Below are 14668 nucleotides of genomic sequence, written 5' to 3'. Positions count from 1 at the left end.
TGGCTTTACCTGGTTGTCCTAAACTACAGGGGATTACCTGATTCTGTTATCCCTACTTTTCTCAAAACTCCAAGGTCAACTTCTTGCAAAGTCTACAGAACAAATAGAGAAAAATGTCAGCGACCAACACTATACAAACCCAGCATGTAATAGCAGCCTCAGCCTAACTCTATCCAGGCCAGGGGTGTGTGGCATGGATGGAGTTAGGCTGAGGTTGCTATCACCGATTACATGCTGGGCTTGGATGGTGTGCGGTAGCTGAGATTTTTCTCTATTTGTGCTGTGGATTACATGGAGTTAGGGCAGACTCCTAGCCTGACCTGTACCCTCAGTGGAACATGGATGCTGGAGCAGAGATCCTAAAGCCAATTTAGGTTCTTGCAAAGTCTACTACTGCACCTTGAAAAGCAAATTTCTCATGGTGTGAGGCAAGGAGCTTCCATCCCAGGAAGAATGAACTCTTGTGTTTACTCCAGTCTGAATAGAAGACCCCCCCATTTTTGAACTTTGGGTGCCCCGAATACATATACACCACAATTAAAATTTATTTGGATTCTTCTGAAACAACACAACATGGGGGGTGGTGAGGTTTTCAACAGTCATTAAAAACACAGTGAAGCGTAACACTACTCCCATAATATAAACCACACACACCTCACATTTTTGTAAATATTTTATTATATCTTTTCATGTGACAACACTGAAGAAATTACACTTTGCTACAATGTAAAGAAGTGAGTGTACAGCTTGTATAACAGTGTAAATTTGCTGCCCCCTCAAAATAACTCAACACACAGCCATTATTGTCTAAACCGCTGGCAACATAAGTGAGTACACCCCCTAACTGAAAATGTCCAAATTGGGCCCAAAGTATCAATATTTTGTGTGGCCACCATTATTTTCCAGCACTGCCTATACCCTCATGGGCATGGAGCTCACCAAAGCTTCACAGGTTGCCACTGGAGTCCTCTTCCACTCCTGACGACATGACAGAGCTGGTGGATGTTAGAGACCTTGCTCTCCTCCACCTTCCATTTGAGGATGCCCCACAGATGCTCAATAGGGTTTAGGTCTGCAGACATGCTTGGCCAGTCCATCACCTTTACCCTCAGGTACTTTAGCAAGGCAGTGGTTGTCTTGGAGGTGTGTTTGGGGTCGTTATCATGTTGGAATACTGCCCTGCGGCTCAGTCTCCGAAAGAAGGGGATCATGCTCTGCTTCAGTATGTCACAGCACGTTTGCATTCATGGTTCCCTCGATGAACTGTAGGTCCCCAGTGCTGGCAGCACTCATGCAGCCCCAGACCATGACACTCCCACCACCGTGCTTGACTGTAGGCAAGAAACACTTGTCTTTGTACTCCTCACCTGGTTGCCGCCACACACGCTTGACACCATCTGATCCAAATAAGTTTATATTGGTCTTAGCAGACCACAGGACATGGTTCCAGTAATCCATGTCCTTAGTCTGCTTGTCTTCAGCTGTTTGCAGGCTTTCTTGTGCATCATCTTTAGAAGAGGCTTCTTTCTGGGGCGACAGCCATTCACACCAATTTGATGCAGTGTACGGCGTATGATCTGAGCACTGACGGGCTGATCCCCCACCCCTTCAACCTCTGCAGCAAATCTGGCAGCCCTCATATGTCTTTTTCCCAAAGACAACCTCTGGATATGACGCTGAGCACGTGCACTCAACTTCTTTGACCGACCATGGTGAGGCCTGTTCTGAATGGAACCGATCTTGTTAAACCGCTGTATGGTTTTGGCCATCGTGCTGCAGCTCAGTTTCAGGGTCTTGGCAATCTTCTTATAGCCTAGGCCATCTTTATGTAGAGCAACAATTCTATTTTTTCAGATCCTCAGAGTTCTTTGCCATGAGGTGCCATGTTGAACTTCCAGTGACCAGTATGAGAGAGTGAAAGCGATAACACCAAATTTACCACACCTGCTCCCTATTCACACCTGGGACTTTATAACACTAACCAGTCACATGACACTGGGGAAGGAAAATGGTTATTTGGGACCAATTTGGACATTTTCACTTAGTGTAATTTCTTCAGTGTCGTCACATGAAAAGATATAATAAAAGATTTACAAAAGTGTGTGTGTGTGTGTGTGTGTGTGTGTGTGTGTGTGTGTGTGTGTGTGTGTGTGTGTGTGTGTGTGTGTGTGTGTGTGTGTGTGTGTGTGTGTGTGTGTGTGTGTGTGTGTGTGTGTGTGTGTGTGTGTGTGTGTGTGTGTGTGTGTGTGTGTGTGTGTGTGTGTGTGTGTGTGTGTGTGTGTGTGTGTGTGTGTGTGTGTGTGTGTGTGTGTGTGTGTGTGTGTGTGTGTGTGTGTGTGTGTGTGTGTGTGTGTGTGTGTGTGTGTGTGTGTGTGTGTGTGTGTGTGTGTGTGTGTGTGTGTGTTTTGCTCAAAAAAATTAAAGGGACACTTTGAAAACACATCAGATCTCAATGGGGAAAAATGTCATGCTGGATATCTATACTGATATGGAGCAGGTAATGTGTTAGGAACAAAAGCATGTCACATCATTTGATGAAAATGATCAACCTACAGAGGGCTGAATTCAAAGACACCCTGAAAATCAAAGTGAAAAAATTATGCAGCAGGCTAGTCCATTTTGCTAAAATTTCATTGCAGCAACTCAAAATGGTTGTTTGTACGGTCCTCACGTGCTTGAATGCATGCCTGACAATGTTGGGGCATGCTCCTATTGGGACAACGGATGGTGTCCTGGGGTATTTCCTCCCAGATCTGTACCAGGGCATCACTGAGCTCCTAAATAGACTAAGGTGCAACCTGGCGGTGTCGGATGGGCCGAAACATAATGTCCCAGAGGCGTTCTATTGGATTTAGGTCAGGCAACCTTTGAACCATTCAATGGTATAAATTCCTTTATCCTCCAGGAACTGGCTGCATACTCTCGCCCATACATGAGGCCGGGCATTGTCATGCACCAGGACCCACTGCACTAGCCTAGGGTCTGACAATGGGTCCAAGGATTTCATCCTTATACCTTATGGCAATCAGGGTGCCATTGTCTAGCCTGTAGAGGTCTGTGCGTTCGTCCATGGACATGTCTCCCCAGACTATCCTTGACCCACCACCAAAATGGTCATGCTGAACGATGTTAGAGGGCACGGAGAATGTTATGCTGCCTGTGTCATTGGTGCCCAGAGTGACCCTGCTCTCATCTGGGAAAAGCACAGGGCACCAGTGTCAGACCGGCAAATTCTGGTGTTCAATGGGAAATGCCAATCAAGCTCCACAGTGCCAGGCAGTGAGTACAGGGCCCACTAGGGGATGTCCAGCCACCCTCACAAAGTCTGTTTCTGATTGTTTGGTCAGAGACATGAACACCAGGGTCCTGCTGGACAGTGGAACCAACCCTAGCCAAAAGCAAAACTAGTGAAAAAAAAAAAAGTCTAAAAAGATGAGTAGAGAAAAAAAGGTTAGTGGCCTCGACCTGTAAAACCATTCCTGTTTTGAAGGTCATCTCATTGTTGGAGTTTGAGTTGATGCTATACACTGATTAAAAAGTGTTCCTTTCATATTTTTTTTTTTTTTTGAGTAGTGTATATTAAGTTAAGGTTCAAAGGAGGTTGCCTGTGTTAGGTACTAATAATGGTTCCACATCCCAATCTAAATCGCAAGAAGAGAATTCCCCTATTGGTGGGACTTTTTAGGCACTCACGTATGCACAAAATTTGTAAAATTTAGTAATTTTATGGAAGAAATAATTACAGAATATAAAAGGCAAGTAGGATAGAATACATCACATGTGCAATAAAGAATGACCACACCAGTTCAGGGCGAAGACTCAGAACCCGACTAGTTTTGGAGTTTACAACACATACCCCTTCTTCAGGGGGAGAGAAGAAACCCTGGATGGTGGTATTCTATGCAGTGATGAAGAGCATCATATACTTGCACACATAATGTTAAAATCAAGTGGTCTGCATGCTCCGCTGAGTCCGAACATTGGCTGTATCAAGGATGTAATTAGAATGGCAGTACCTCTCAATTGTATATTGTATCAGAGAGGGGTTGTTAAGGTGTGTAGAGGGTGGACCTCGGAGAGCACCAGGTAAAGACAGCTGGATCTCAAATATAGCCGATTGGCTTAATTCAGATGGCAATTGGTTTAGACACTGCTAAGCAGTCCTCGATGTTCTCAGCCAGCGAGCATTGCTGGCTATATTTGAGATCCAGCTGTCTTTACCTGGTGCTCTCCGAGGTCCACCCTCTACACACCTTAACAACCCCTCTCTGATACAATATACAATTGAGAGGTACTGCCATTCTAATTACATCCTTGATACAGCCAATGTTCGGACTCAGCGGAGCATGCAGACCACTTGATTTTAACATTATGTGTGCAAGTATATGATGCTCTTCATCACTGCATAGAATACCACCATCCAGGGTTTCTTCTCTCCCCCTGAAGAAGGAGTATGTGTTGTAAACTCCGAAACTAGTCGGGTTCTGAGTCTTCACCCTGAACTGGTGTGGTCATTCTTTATTGCACATGTGATGTATTCTATCCTACTTGCCTTTTATATTCTGTAATTATTTCTTCAATAAAATTATTAAATTTTACAAATTTTGTGCATACGCGAGTGCCTAAAAAGTCCCACCAATAGGGGAATTCTCTTCTTGCGATTAAGTAAAGGTTTGACAGAAAGTGAGAAGAGGAAGCTTGCTTGCCTACTGATTTGAAACTGTAATGTTCCTGGAAGTGCCATTTGTTATACTGGAGTGTAGTGTAGAGTAAAAACTTACCATAGACCAGAACTGTGAGTACATATTCATTTCGGACACTCAGAAAATCCCTTTCTTGCTGGAGCAGCACATGAATTGTTTTGCACACATTAAATCTGCTCTCCATAGTGGTAGCTTATGACTCCTGAATCTGAATTGAAATAAAAGGCCCAGAGTGTGATGCAGATGTTATCTGTTGTGTTAGATTGGGAAGACTGGGATGCGCACCAATAAAGGTTTCCCCCCCTTCAGCATGTATATGGACTAGTTGCTGTGCCTGTGTGGTTATAGACAGGTTTAGCTTTTCCCCTCAGGCCTCACAGTGTATGATTTGTGGACACATCACACAAGGATGTAGGGATATATATATATATATATATATATATATATATATATATATATATATAAAATTAAGTATATAAACCAAAACAAAACCAAGCCCGCCCGCCCCTAAAAAAAAAAACAACAAACAAAATAAAAAAAACATGGAGAGAAACAATAATAATAAAAAAAAAAAAAGCACAGTGACTAAGATGCTGGTAGGTAATAGTGATAATAAAATTACCATTGCTTCATAATAGCCCCCTTGGTTCAGGCAGGGTGGCTTCCGGCAGCACATTGGGTCTTTGTTTTCCACTTGTTCCGCTGTTTTCGCCGGCTCAGCCTGGGCCTCCCCCAGCATCCGCATGGCGCTGGCCCCGCCTCTGGTCATAAGTGGCAGTGGCGCACTACCCAGACCTCATGTCTTTTCCCTTTTGGTTTTTCTTGCTGGTGGACACGGTGGATTTGCTTTTACATTATGGACTCTTACATGTAAAACTGTTTGGGACTACCAATGCATGTTTTTTGTCTCTGAATTGCATTCACCCCTCTGACCACTTGGCGATAAGCGCAAGATAGATAACAATGTGAACCAACCCATCTATTAGTCACATTATATCCATGTATACACTTTACATGGTTATATGTTACACAACAGGTATCTAAGAATCCATATTATACAGCTATGCAACTATTTTTCCTTTATAGATTACTACTGGCCAATGTACCATCACCCATGTACCTAAATTATGGATTCGCTCTATTATGGATACCGGGTCCACCCTCTACTTGTCCTCGAGGTCCATTTGAGTCACATCACCAGTCCCACAGGGCTGCAAGACTTCCCTTTCCTCCTCCCCCTTTTTTTGAGTGGACCTGTAAGTATTAGGGCTTTTGGCATCTACTCCTAAGTGGACAGGGATCCACCAAACATGTAGAGTTAGAGGATGCCCATAAATGTTTGCACAATCATGCATTTCCTCTGTAATAATCACATATACAAACACCAATTTTTTTTTTATATATATTTTTTAATAATGAAATTATAGGGTTTAGGATAACTACTGATTATGGAACGGCTCAATGAAATCTTTTTAATGAGTATTTGTAAAAAAGTTACTATGATATTTGGTGTTATGCAATAAATTTACTATCATGTGTACTACTGATTTTTGAAGTCCTGTTGACCCACGTTTCTCCTTTTCTGATGACATTGAAAAATATGTCACCAAGTAAACTTACTTTACTAAAGAGGCATATGCACATAATGGTCATTCTCAAAACTCTGCAAACGCTCATCCACATCTACTTTCTGCTTAAGCAATGAAATAATGACCAGACTGAGAATAAAATTACTTTGTGGTAATAGAAGGTTTATAATGATCCAAAATAATTGTCCTTGATGTCAATGGCAAGCAGCTGTCAAGGAGCAAAACATGCAGATTAAATATTGGTAGTGGAATTAAAAAAGTGTTAAAGACACTCTTTAGACCAGTGTTTCTCAACTCCAGTCCTCAGGGCACACTAACAGGCCGGGTTTACAAGAAAACTGAAATACATCACAGGTGATATAATTTGCTCCTCGGTGGTTGTAGTATTCTAGTCTGCATCTCTCCAAGGTAATACTTAAAATCTGGCCTGTTAGTGTGCCCTGAGGGCCGGAGTTGAGAAACACTTTCTTTGAGCCCCTGTAAACAGTCAGTGCTTGCATCAAATTCATGTATCTTTTGGGAACTGGTACATGATTTTTTTCGCAGGACACAGGCAGCACTGAGTGTTAATGTTACTGAACTCCCTGCCTGCCACACAGACAAGCCAATTGGTTGAGTTTGGTTGTGGGGTCCAAGACTAGCTCCTTGGCAGGTCCACATCCCTTGATATTGACAACTGACAGTGGGCAGATTTCATAGCCATTAGACAGCCTAGTAGTGACTATAAAATCTTTCGGTTGTCAAGCACAAGGCAGACAGACCTGATGGGGAACTAGCCTTTCAGAGTTCACAATCAGGTCGACCTGCCTTGTTACGGACAGCAGTGACCTTCTTTACTGGCTGTGTAGCAGCTATGGCTCTCGCTCACTACTGGCTGCTGTCATTCACAAGGAAGCCACGTCTGATCGGGAACAAGTTTCTCAGAATTCCAATTAGGCTCTGCCTGGCGATAATCCTTTTTGAAATTTTCACAGCCAAAGCAACACAACTTGAAACTAGCCATATAAAAAAATATGAATCTGTGTTAGAACTGTTAACAGAATTGTTGTAAGGCTTCCATGAGTTAGGTACAGTACTTCCTAATGGGCCAATAAACCCAGAAAAAGTTTTGCATATGTTTTGTTGAATTTACCCGTATGTCCCTATGAAAGGAAATAGAAGGGAGATCTTTGATCTAAACTAGGGGTCTCCAAACAGTGGCCCTTTGCTTGTCTTTATCTGGCCCTTGAGGGAATTATACCACCAACACACTAATGATCGGGCTGCTGACACCATCAATGGGTAACAGTTTCTCCCATTAAAACCAATAATGGGGCACCTATGTCAGGGCATTTTCTATTCCTACGGGCCAAAGTCCAGCCGCCTCTAAAGGACAGTAATCTGGCCCCCCTTGTTTAGAAAGTTTGGAGACCCCTGGTCTAAACAGAGGGGTATTACTGACATGCTACATACAGTAATATTTACTTTTGACTCATCTGGCACCTGCTTGCTTTCTATACACACAGTAATTGATGTACATGTGCATCTCATAAAATTAGAATATCAATACCTTTGGCAGTGTGGGCAGGTGCTGGAAAAACAAATCTGCATCTCCATAAAGCTGGTCAGCAGAGAGATGCATGAAGTGCTCTAGAATTTAGTGCTCTAGACTCTGGCTGCACTGACTTTGGACTTGATAAAACACAGTGGACCAACACCACATGGCTCCCAATTTATTACAGACTATGTAAAAGTTTGCATTTGATTTGGAAATAAAGGTCCCAGAGTCTGGAGGAAGAGTGGAGAGGCATATAATCAAAGATCCATGAGGTCCATTGTGACGTTTTCACAGTCAGTGATGATTTGGGGAGTGTTGGTCCACTGCGTTTTATCAAGTCCAAAGTCAGTGCAGCCCTCTAGCTGGAAATTCTAGAGCACTTCATGCTTCCCTCTGCTGACCAGCTTTATGGAGATGCTGATTTCATTTTTCTAGCAGGACTTGGCACCTGCCCACACAGCCAATCAAGCACAGTGATACCATGATCATTAATCCAGGTATTGGTACTTTTGGCAAACAAATTTGCCTGACCTAAACCCCATAGAGAATCTGTAGTGTATTGTCAAGAGGAAGATGACCAACACCAGACCCAACAACGCAGAGCTAAAGGACGTAATAAAAGCAACCTGTGCTTCCTTAACACCTCAGCAGTGCTGCAGGCTGATCACCTCCATTCCACGCCGCATTGATGCGCTGACTCATGCCAAAGGAGCCCTGACCAAGTATTTGAGTGCATACTATACTGTACATAGACATACTTTTCAGTAAGCCAACATTTCTGTATTAAAAATAATTTTTTTTATTGGTCTTATTCAAAATTCTAATTTTCTGAGACACTGAATTTGGGGTTTTCACTAGCTGTAAATCATAATCGTGAAAATTAAAAGAAATGTTTGAAATATATCACTCCGTGTGTAATGCATCTGTATAAAATATAGGCGTTTCACTTTTTGACTTGAATTACTGAAATTAACTTTTTGATGATATTCTGATTGTATGAGATGCACCCGTATGTGCTTTCCTGTAATATGTGACCTTTGGCTTTTACTAAAGCTACACACGCTTCCGAAAATACAGAATATATTAGTACTGACCTCTTTTTGAAAATGTTGAATGCCTGTTAGCAGTTTACCACCAGAAAGCTAGTTAATTAGCAAGGTCTGCCAGCAGAAAGCATGCTGGTAGTGCTGGGCTTTTGTTTTAGACAATCTAGCAAGCTTTTAAAGCAGATTCCATGAATGGGCTTCCTAACAGATTTAGTTGTAAAATAAAGAACAGTACAAAGAAATACCAAATAGCTTATTAATCTTGTAAAATTTTCATTAAAAAAAAAAAAACTGCACACTGAAACACCAGGATAGTATCTCTTTAAGAATGTTTTTCTTTGTTTTCTGCAGAGTTTAAGATCTCTTTTTTTCCTTTTAAAAAGCTCCCAACTTCAATGCAGTATAAAACTCCTGAGAGTTGCATCCTCATGATCTTTCTTTAGGCTAGAGGAACAAGTTGTGCAGAGTCCTTGGGGACCGACTCTGTTCAGGAGAGTGCTGGCGGCAGCTCGTAGAACACAAAATCTGTTCAGAAACATAAAGGGGTATTACATTTTTGGTTTAACAGATTGTAGCTTACCAATCATTCGATATGGTGGCTGCATTTGTTTTCTTTTTTTTTTTTAGGTGTTCTTTCCTTTGTTTTCACCTGGAGATCTTGCCAGTAACACCCTCCTGTATTAGAATGCCTGCACCCCGGATGAAGGAGTAATAAAGACAACCTTTGGACAGCAGCATGGTTAGTCTTCGGGAAGGGTAGCATTAGGATACCCAGCAGATTTTGATACACTAAACAAATTAAAACCAAACTCCGGCTAACATTTTATTAGCAGTTACAGCAACAGTTTGGTTCCTTTTGGGATAAAGGTTTTACATAAATAAAAGCTGACCACCGTAAGCACAACTGTCACTAGTAAATGGTTTGTTTTGAACCTCCAACTGCTAAATCTGCAGGACAGACTTACTGGCTAGATGCCATGGCTGCATTAAGTTTGTATTTATTTATTTTCACCTGATGATCAAAGAATTGGTAAGCTGCAACCCAATAAAAGGTTTGCTTTTGAGTTTAATACCGCTTTATGGGTCATTTTTTTTACCCCTCTCGCATAATCTCTGCCTTTTACAGTTACTTTACCGTTGTCTTATTTCTGACCTATTGTTTTAAAGTATTTTATGTTTAACTGAGGGCTGTAAAAACATGAAACCTATGCCAGCCCCATATTCAGCAAATGATGCAAGGGAAGTGCTAAGTACAATAATGGGCAGTTTCCGGTCAGGTTTTGTTTTTACTAAAGCATGATTATTATAAAATGGACCCCAATTATTTAATAGGCGTACCACATTTGGCTTCTTCCACTATTTTGTTGAATAAGCCTCAAATCATATTTTTTTGCAAGTAAAATGCAAATAAAAAAGGAAACAAAACAAGAAATTGTAATGATAAACACAGGGTTATTTCTTTTTTATTTGAAAGTAAATTATTCCAGTTTGACTGCATCTCTTCACATGCCATTTCTTCAATAAACATCTTTAAAATAAGTGTGTACTTTGTCTTAATCGATACCAAAAAAACTACCCTGGAAAGCTATTTTGTCTAATCACCCATCAATAGCTGTCAAATTTGACACAATTTTAAACGTTGGGCATTCAAATAATTTGATTAGAAACAAAACATGACACTTAACATAAAACCTTAATTAAATTTTATTGTTTTCTATTTTCAAAGTTTTCAATCCAATATACAGATTGCCAGCATGTTGTAATGGCATTAGAGCTGCATACAAATGCTTCACAGCAATGCAGCTTTTATGGTATGTAAAAATATCACAAGCTTGAAAAACAAAATATATATTAAAAAAAAAAAAAAATAGAAAAGAAATGATTGTATTTTTTATTTTTTTTTCTGAGAAATCGCCGTGTCTAACCTCTTTATGTTTCCATCTCACTATAAAACATACATTCTAAACACAGGATAGTCCAGTATTTGTGGTAGTACAACTCTGCTTGAAAATTTTTCAAAATTAACATAAAACATTGACCCAGAAATAAAAAAAAAAAAAAAAAAACAACAAACAAAAGAAAAACATCAAGCTATGAAAAGTTCAAGTCTGCATAATGTCTAAAGCCACAGAAGGATCACCCAAAATGTTCAACCCATGTACATTTTAGTGCATTACATTGACAATATTGTCAATTTTAGTCTTGAAAAAACAAAAAACTATGAAGAAAACTGCACTAGAGAAAAAATATAAAGAAAAACAACCCAAAAAATAAGATGAATTCAAAAATTCCATTCTAGATCAGATACCCTCAATATAATCTCAGACTTAGAAAAAGTGGACGTCTGTATACTTGTCAACTTTTTAAATGTGTAAACATTCAAACATAAGCGGTTTACTCGAACGGGATTTTTTCATATGAACATTCAACATAAATCAGCATTTTCTCTTCATTCTTCCCTTCCTCCTCCCTGTGTAATCAGTTACAGCTGCTGGATGTAAAAAATAATATAAAGTAATAATATCAGAGCATAGGTGAGACATGACATTATGCCTGGTTAATGCTTTGTAGAAATTAGATGGACTTGCCATCAACACAGGAGGAGTTCACTTGATTTATAGCCACACAGACTGGAGCTTAGGGTGTTAAATTTTGAGTAGATGGCAGGTATCCCTTATTAAATATTACCAAACCTCTAAAGTAAATTGCTAGAAAAAAAACATAAAAGATAGGCCAAAGGTATTGATCGCATGTAGAATTTTTGTAATTAAATGACGCAAATACCTCTGTGGCCAGAAGTATCTATTGTCACAAGGGAGAAACAAGTGGCATCTACTTGAAGTCCAGCCATGAAAAGCAGCAGCTACTTTGTAGTCTAAAGCAAAAATTAAAAAAAAAAAAAAAAAATATATATAGATCATACCAATTAGGAACATTGGTGAGGCACTTAGTAAATTTTGCCTCAAGGATATTACTAGCTTCTAGAGAGATGACAAGCTGCACAAATGGCTACCATTGGCATGTGAAATCATTTAACAAGTTATGCCCTTTCAAAATTATCATGAAGCAGTGTGTCTCCTAGCTGTACATCTTCGCCTAGACACAGTTTTGATACACTGTAATGTACTTGTCCACATATAAAACAGAGCAGCAATTTTAGCATACACCCACATCCCTGACTAGATTTAAAAAAAAGCAACCAAAAAAAAACAACCAAAAAAAAAAAAAAAAAAACTGACATTCCTTGTGCGTCGTTCATTGATTTCAAGAGGAGGAAAAAACAGCTTGAGAACAAAATATGACTTTATTCAAGAACTCATGCTTTTTATCTTATGTTATGATACAAGTCACAGGCAGAAAAGTGGGCCACTCACAGATGCCACAAATTACATCTATGCAGACTCCTCTGAGTGTTGTAAAGAAAAATGAAGCTCAAGGTTTCAAGTTTCATTTTATTATTTTTAATAAAAAAAAAAAAAAATAATTGACAAGTATGCATGTGCCAATAACCAAATTAGAGGGCTCTTTGGTGCGATCAGTCCAAATTGTCAAAGGATTTGAAAATCATTTACCAAAAAAAAAAATAAAAAAAAATAAAAAAAGGGGGGGGGGGGGGGGGGGACTGCTGTTATTCGTGGACAACAGCACTGTCTGTCTGGCTTCACATTACAAATCTAAAACAGCTGTTCTTAATAAGCCAATAAATATATATTTTGTAATCAGACATTGCCTGAAAATTTTGTACAATATCCTGGACCAAAGATGGTTCTGTACTCTCATGTCACTGATAAACATGAGTTCATCTAAAGGCAAAGACTGGTTATCTCGAGGACGTTGTCCTGTGAGATGGGATGGTTTAAACCGTCTTCTTGCTGGATTTCTTTCCTTTCTTTAGAGTCAGCTTGTTCTTAATGTAGCCACGCTTCCTCTTTGATGTCTAAAAACAGACAAGAAGGAAAATTAAAAACCTAAGTAAATGTGTTATTCACAATTTTGTTTTTGCTATATCAAATCGTGACATTTTCCTTTACTTGCTGTCATGGGCACAACAAGATCCCAAAATGGGGAGAAATTTAGGCTTAGACAGTTGCTGCTGGAACAGGTGTCCCCATTGGAAGATTTACTCTTAATCAATTTGGTCACTGGCTGTGCCCATGACAATAATACACTACACCAAGAGGGTGAATCTTCCCAGCAGAGATGAAAGACTGCTAGGAAAACCTGACTAAAAAAAAAAATGGAATTTTTGTACTTACCATAAAATCCATTTCTCCGAGTTGATCAACAGACACACCGCTCCATAAATCATAACAACTGGGTTATATTGCCTCCTCCAGGAGTAGGACTAGGCAGAACAAAAAACACCTGGCTACGCCCATGGGCTGTCCTCAGCCGGTATACAACCCCCCTCTGTGCTCTAGGTAATCAGTTTAGTAGCAAGCAGTATTAGAAGTACTCTAGGTAATCAGTTTAGCAGCAAGCAGTATTAGAAGTATAAGTATCAGAACTCCTTCGAGGGGTGGGTTCTGTGTCCGTCGATGAACTCAGAAATGGATTTTACTGTAAGTACAAAAATCCCATTTTCTTTCGTTCATCCATGGACACAGCACTTCATAGATCATAACTACAGGGACGTCCAAAAGCAGTGCCAAAAGAAAAATGAAGGGTGGGAAAAATAACCTAAGGCTAAACATAGGAGCCCTTAACCAGTTCACAGGAGCCCCATATGAAAAATAAAAGGTTAAAGAAAAACAATCCTCAAGAGGGAACAGACCCTCTTAAAAAGCAGCCTGCAAAACGTTGTGGCCAAAAGAAGCATCCGCAGATGCCAAAGTATCTATCTTAAAGAATTTTGTGAAGGTATGCACTGACGACCAAGTGGCCACCTTACAAACTTGCAATATTGAGGCCTGTTGAAGAAAGGTTAAGATCTGAGCCACAAAATAGGATTGAGGATGAGCGCCAATCGACTCACACCAAGAAATGTACGCTTTCCAGGTATAATGGCATATCTTACTGGAAAGACCACTTCCTCGTCTTCACCACAGTAGGGATCACTGATCCAGACAGACCTCTATCCCCGGAAGGAAGCCGCAAAGGGACGTTTATGGCCCCCAGACTGCAAATGTTTGTCCCATTCAGTTAGGGCCTGAGACACCAGGGCTGAGGCAAAGACTGGCCGCAATGTCAAACCAGCCATAGTAAACATGCTGCGTGCCACAGCCTCTGCTTTCCTTTCAGCCAGGTCCCTAAAGGATGGGGATTCTCTACTGGGATCATGGTAGCTTAGTTCAACTTGAAAACAAAAAGTCCACTTTTTTTAAAAGTGACTCCTCAAAAGTGTAACGTACAGCAAAACGTTTGGGGACCACTAAGAGTAATTTTGGTTGCTCCCATTCCTTACAAGAAAACCTATCAAAATAAGGCACATAAGGAAACGCCTTTGGAGTGTGAGGTGACTTATGTGTACCAAATGACACAGCCTCGTCCGTGGCTACATCAGTCACATTCTCCATTTTTAAAGTCTCACGCACTGCAGTAATAAGTGCATCTACTTTTTAGTTCGCTGCTGCGATCATGGAGAAATCATCCTCACTATCAGATGGCTCTGGGGGTGCGATATTAAGCCCACCCAGACGGGCCACGCCCACAGTGGCCTCAGGCTTAGAATCAAATAAGACAGGCTGAGTAGGGAAAGGCAGGGGATGCTTCCTCCTGGGCCTTCGCCCACATGCCACTTCCACCCGGGACACTAAGGACTGCAGAACCGCCATCAGTGCAACCATGGGAAGC

General features: G+C 40.6%; 1 protein-coding gene across 1 annotated transcript in view; it reads right to left on the bottom strand.

The window, feature by feature from the left end:
- Window positions 1-10307: 10307 nt before the first annotated feature.
- The window catches only part of STT3B (STT3 oligosaccharyltransferase complex catalytic subunit B), a 268786-nt gene continuing 264425 nt past the window's right edge, over window positions 10308-14668 (bottom strand). Inside the window, exon 16 of the mRNA XM_082258272.1 lies at window positions 10308-12812. Within this exon, the coding sequence (XP_082114398.1) occupies window positions 12732-12812 (81 nt within the window). The 3' untranslated portion in view covers window positions 10308-12731. The remainder of the gene's footprint in view (window positions 12813-14668) is intronic.

This window comes from Pelophylax lessonae (assembly GCF_965119305.1).
Source record: "Pelophylax lessonae genome assembly, chromosome: 5".
NCBI classification, from domain to species: Eukaryota; Metazoa; Chordata; class Amphibia; order Anura; family Ranidae; genus Pelophylax; species Pelophylax lessonae.
The sequence above is the reverse complement of the archived record's forward strand: the minus strand, read 5'-3'. Positions and strand labels throughout refer to the sequence as shown.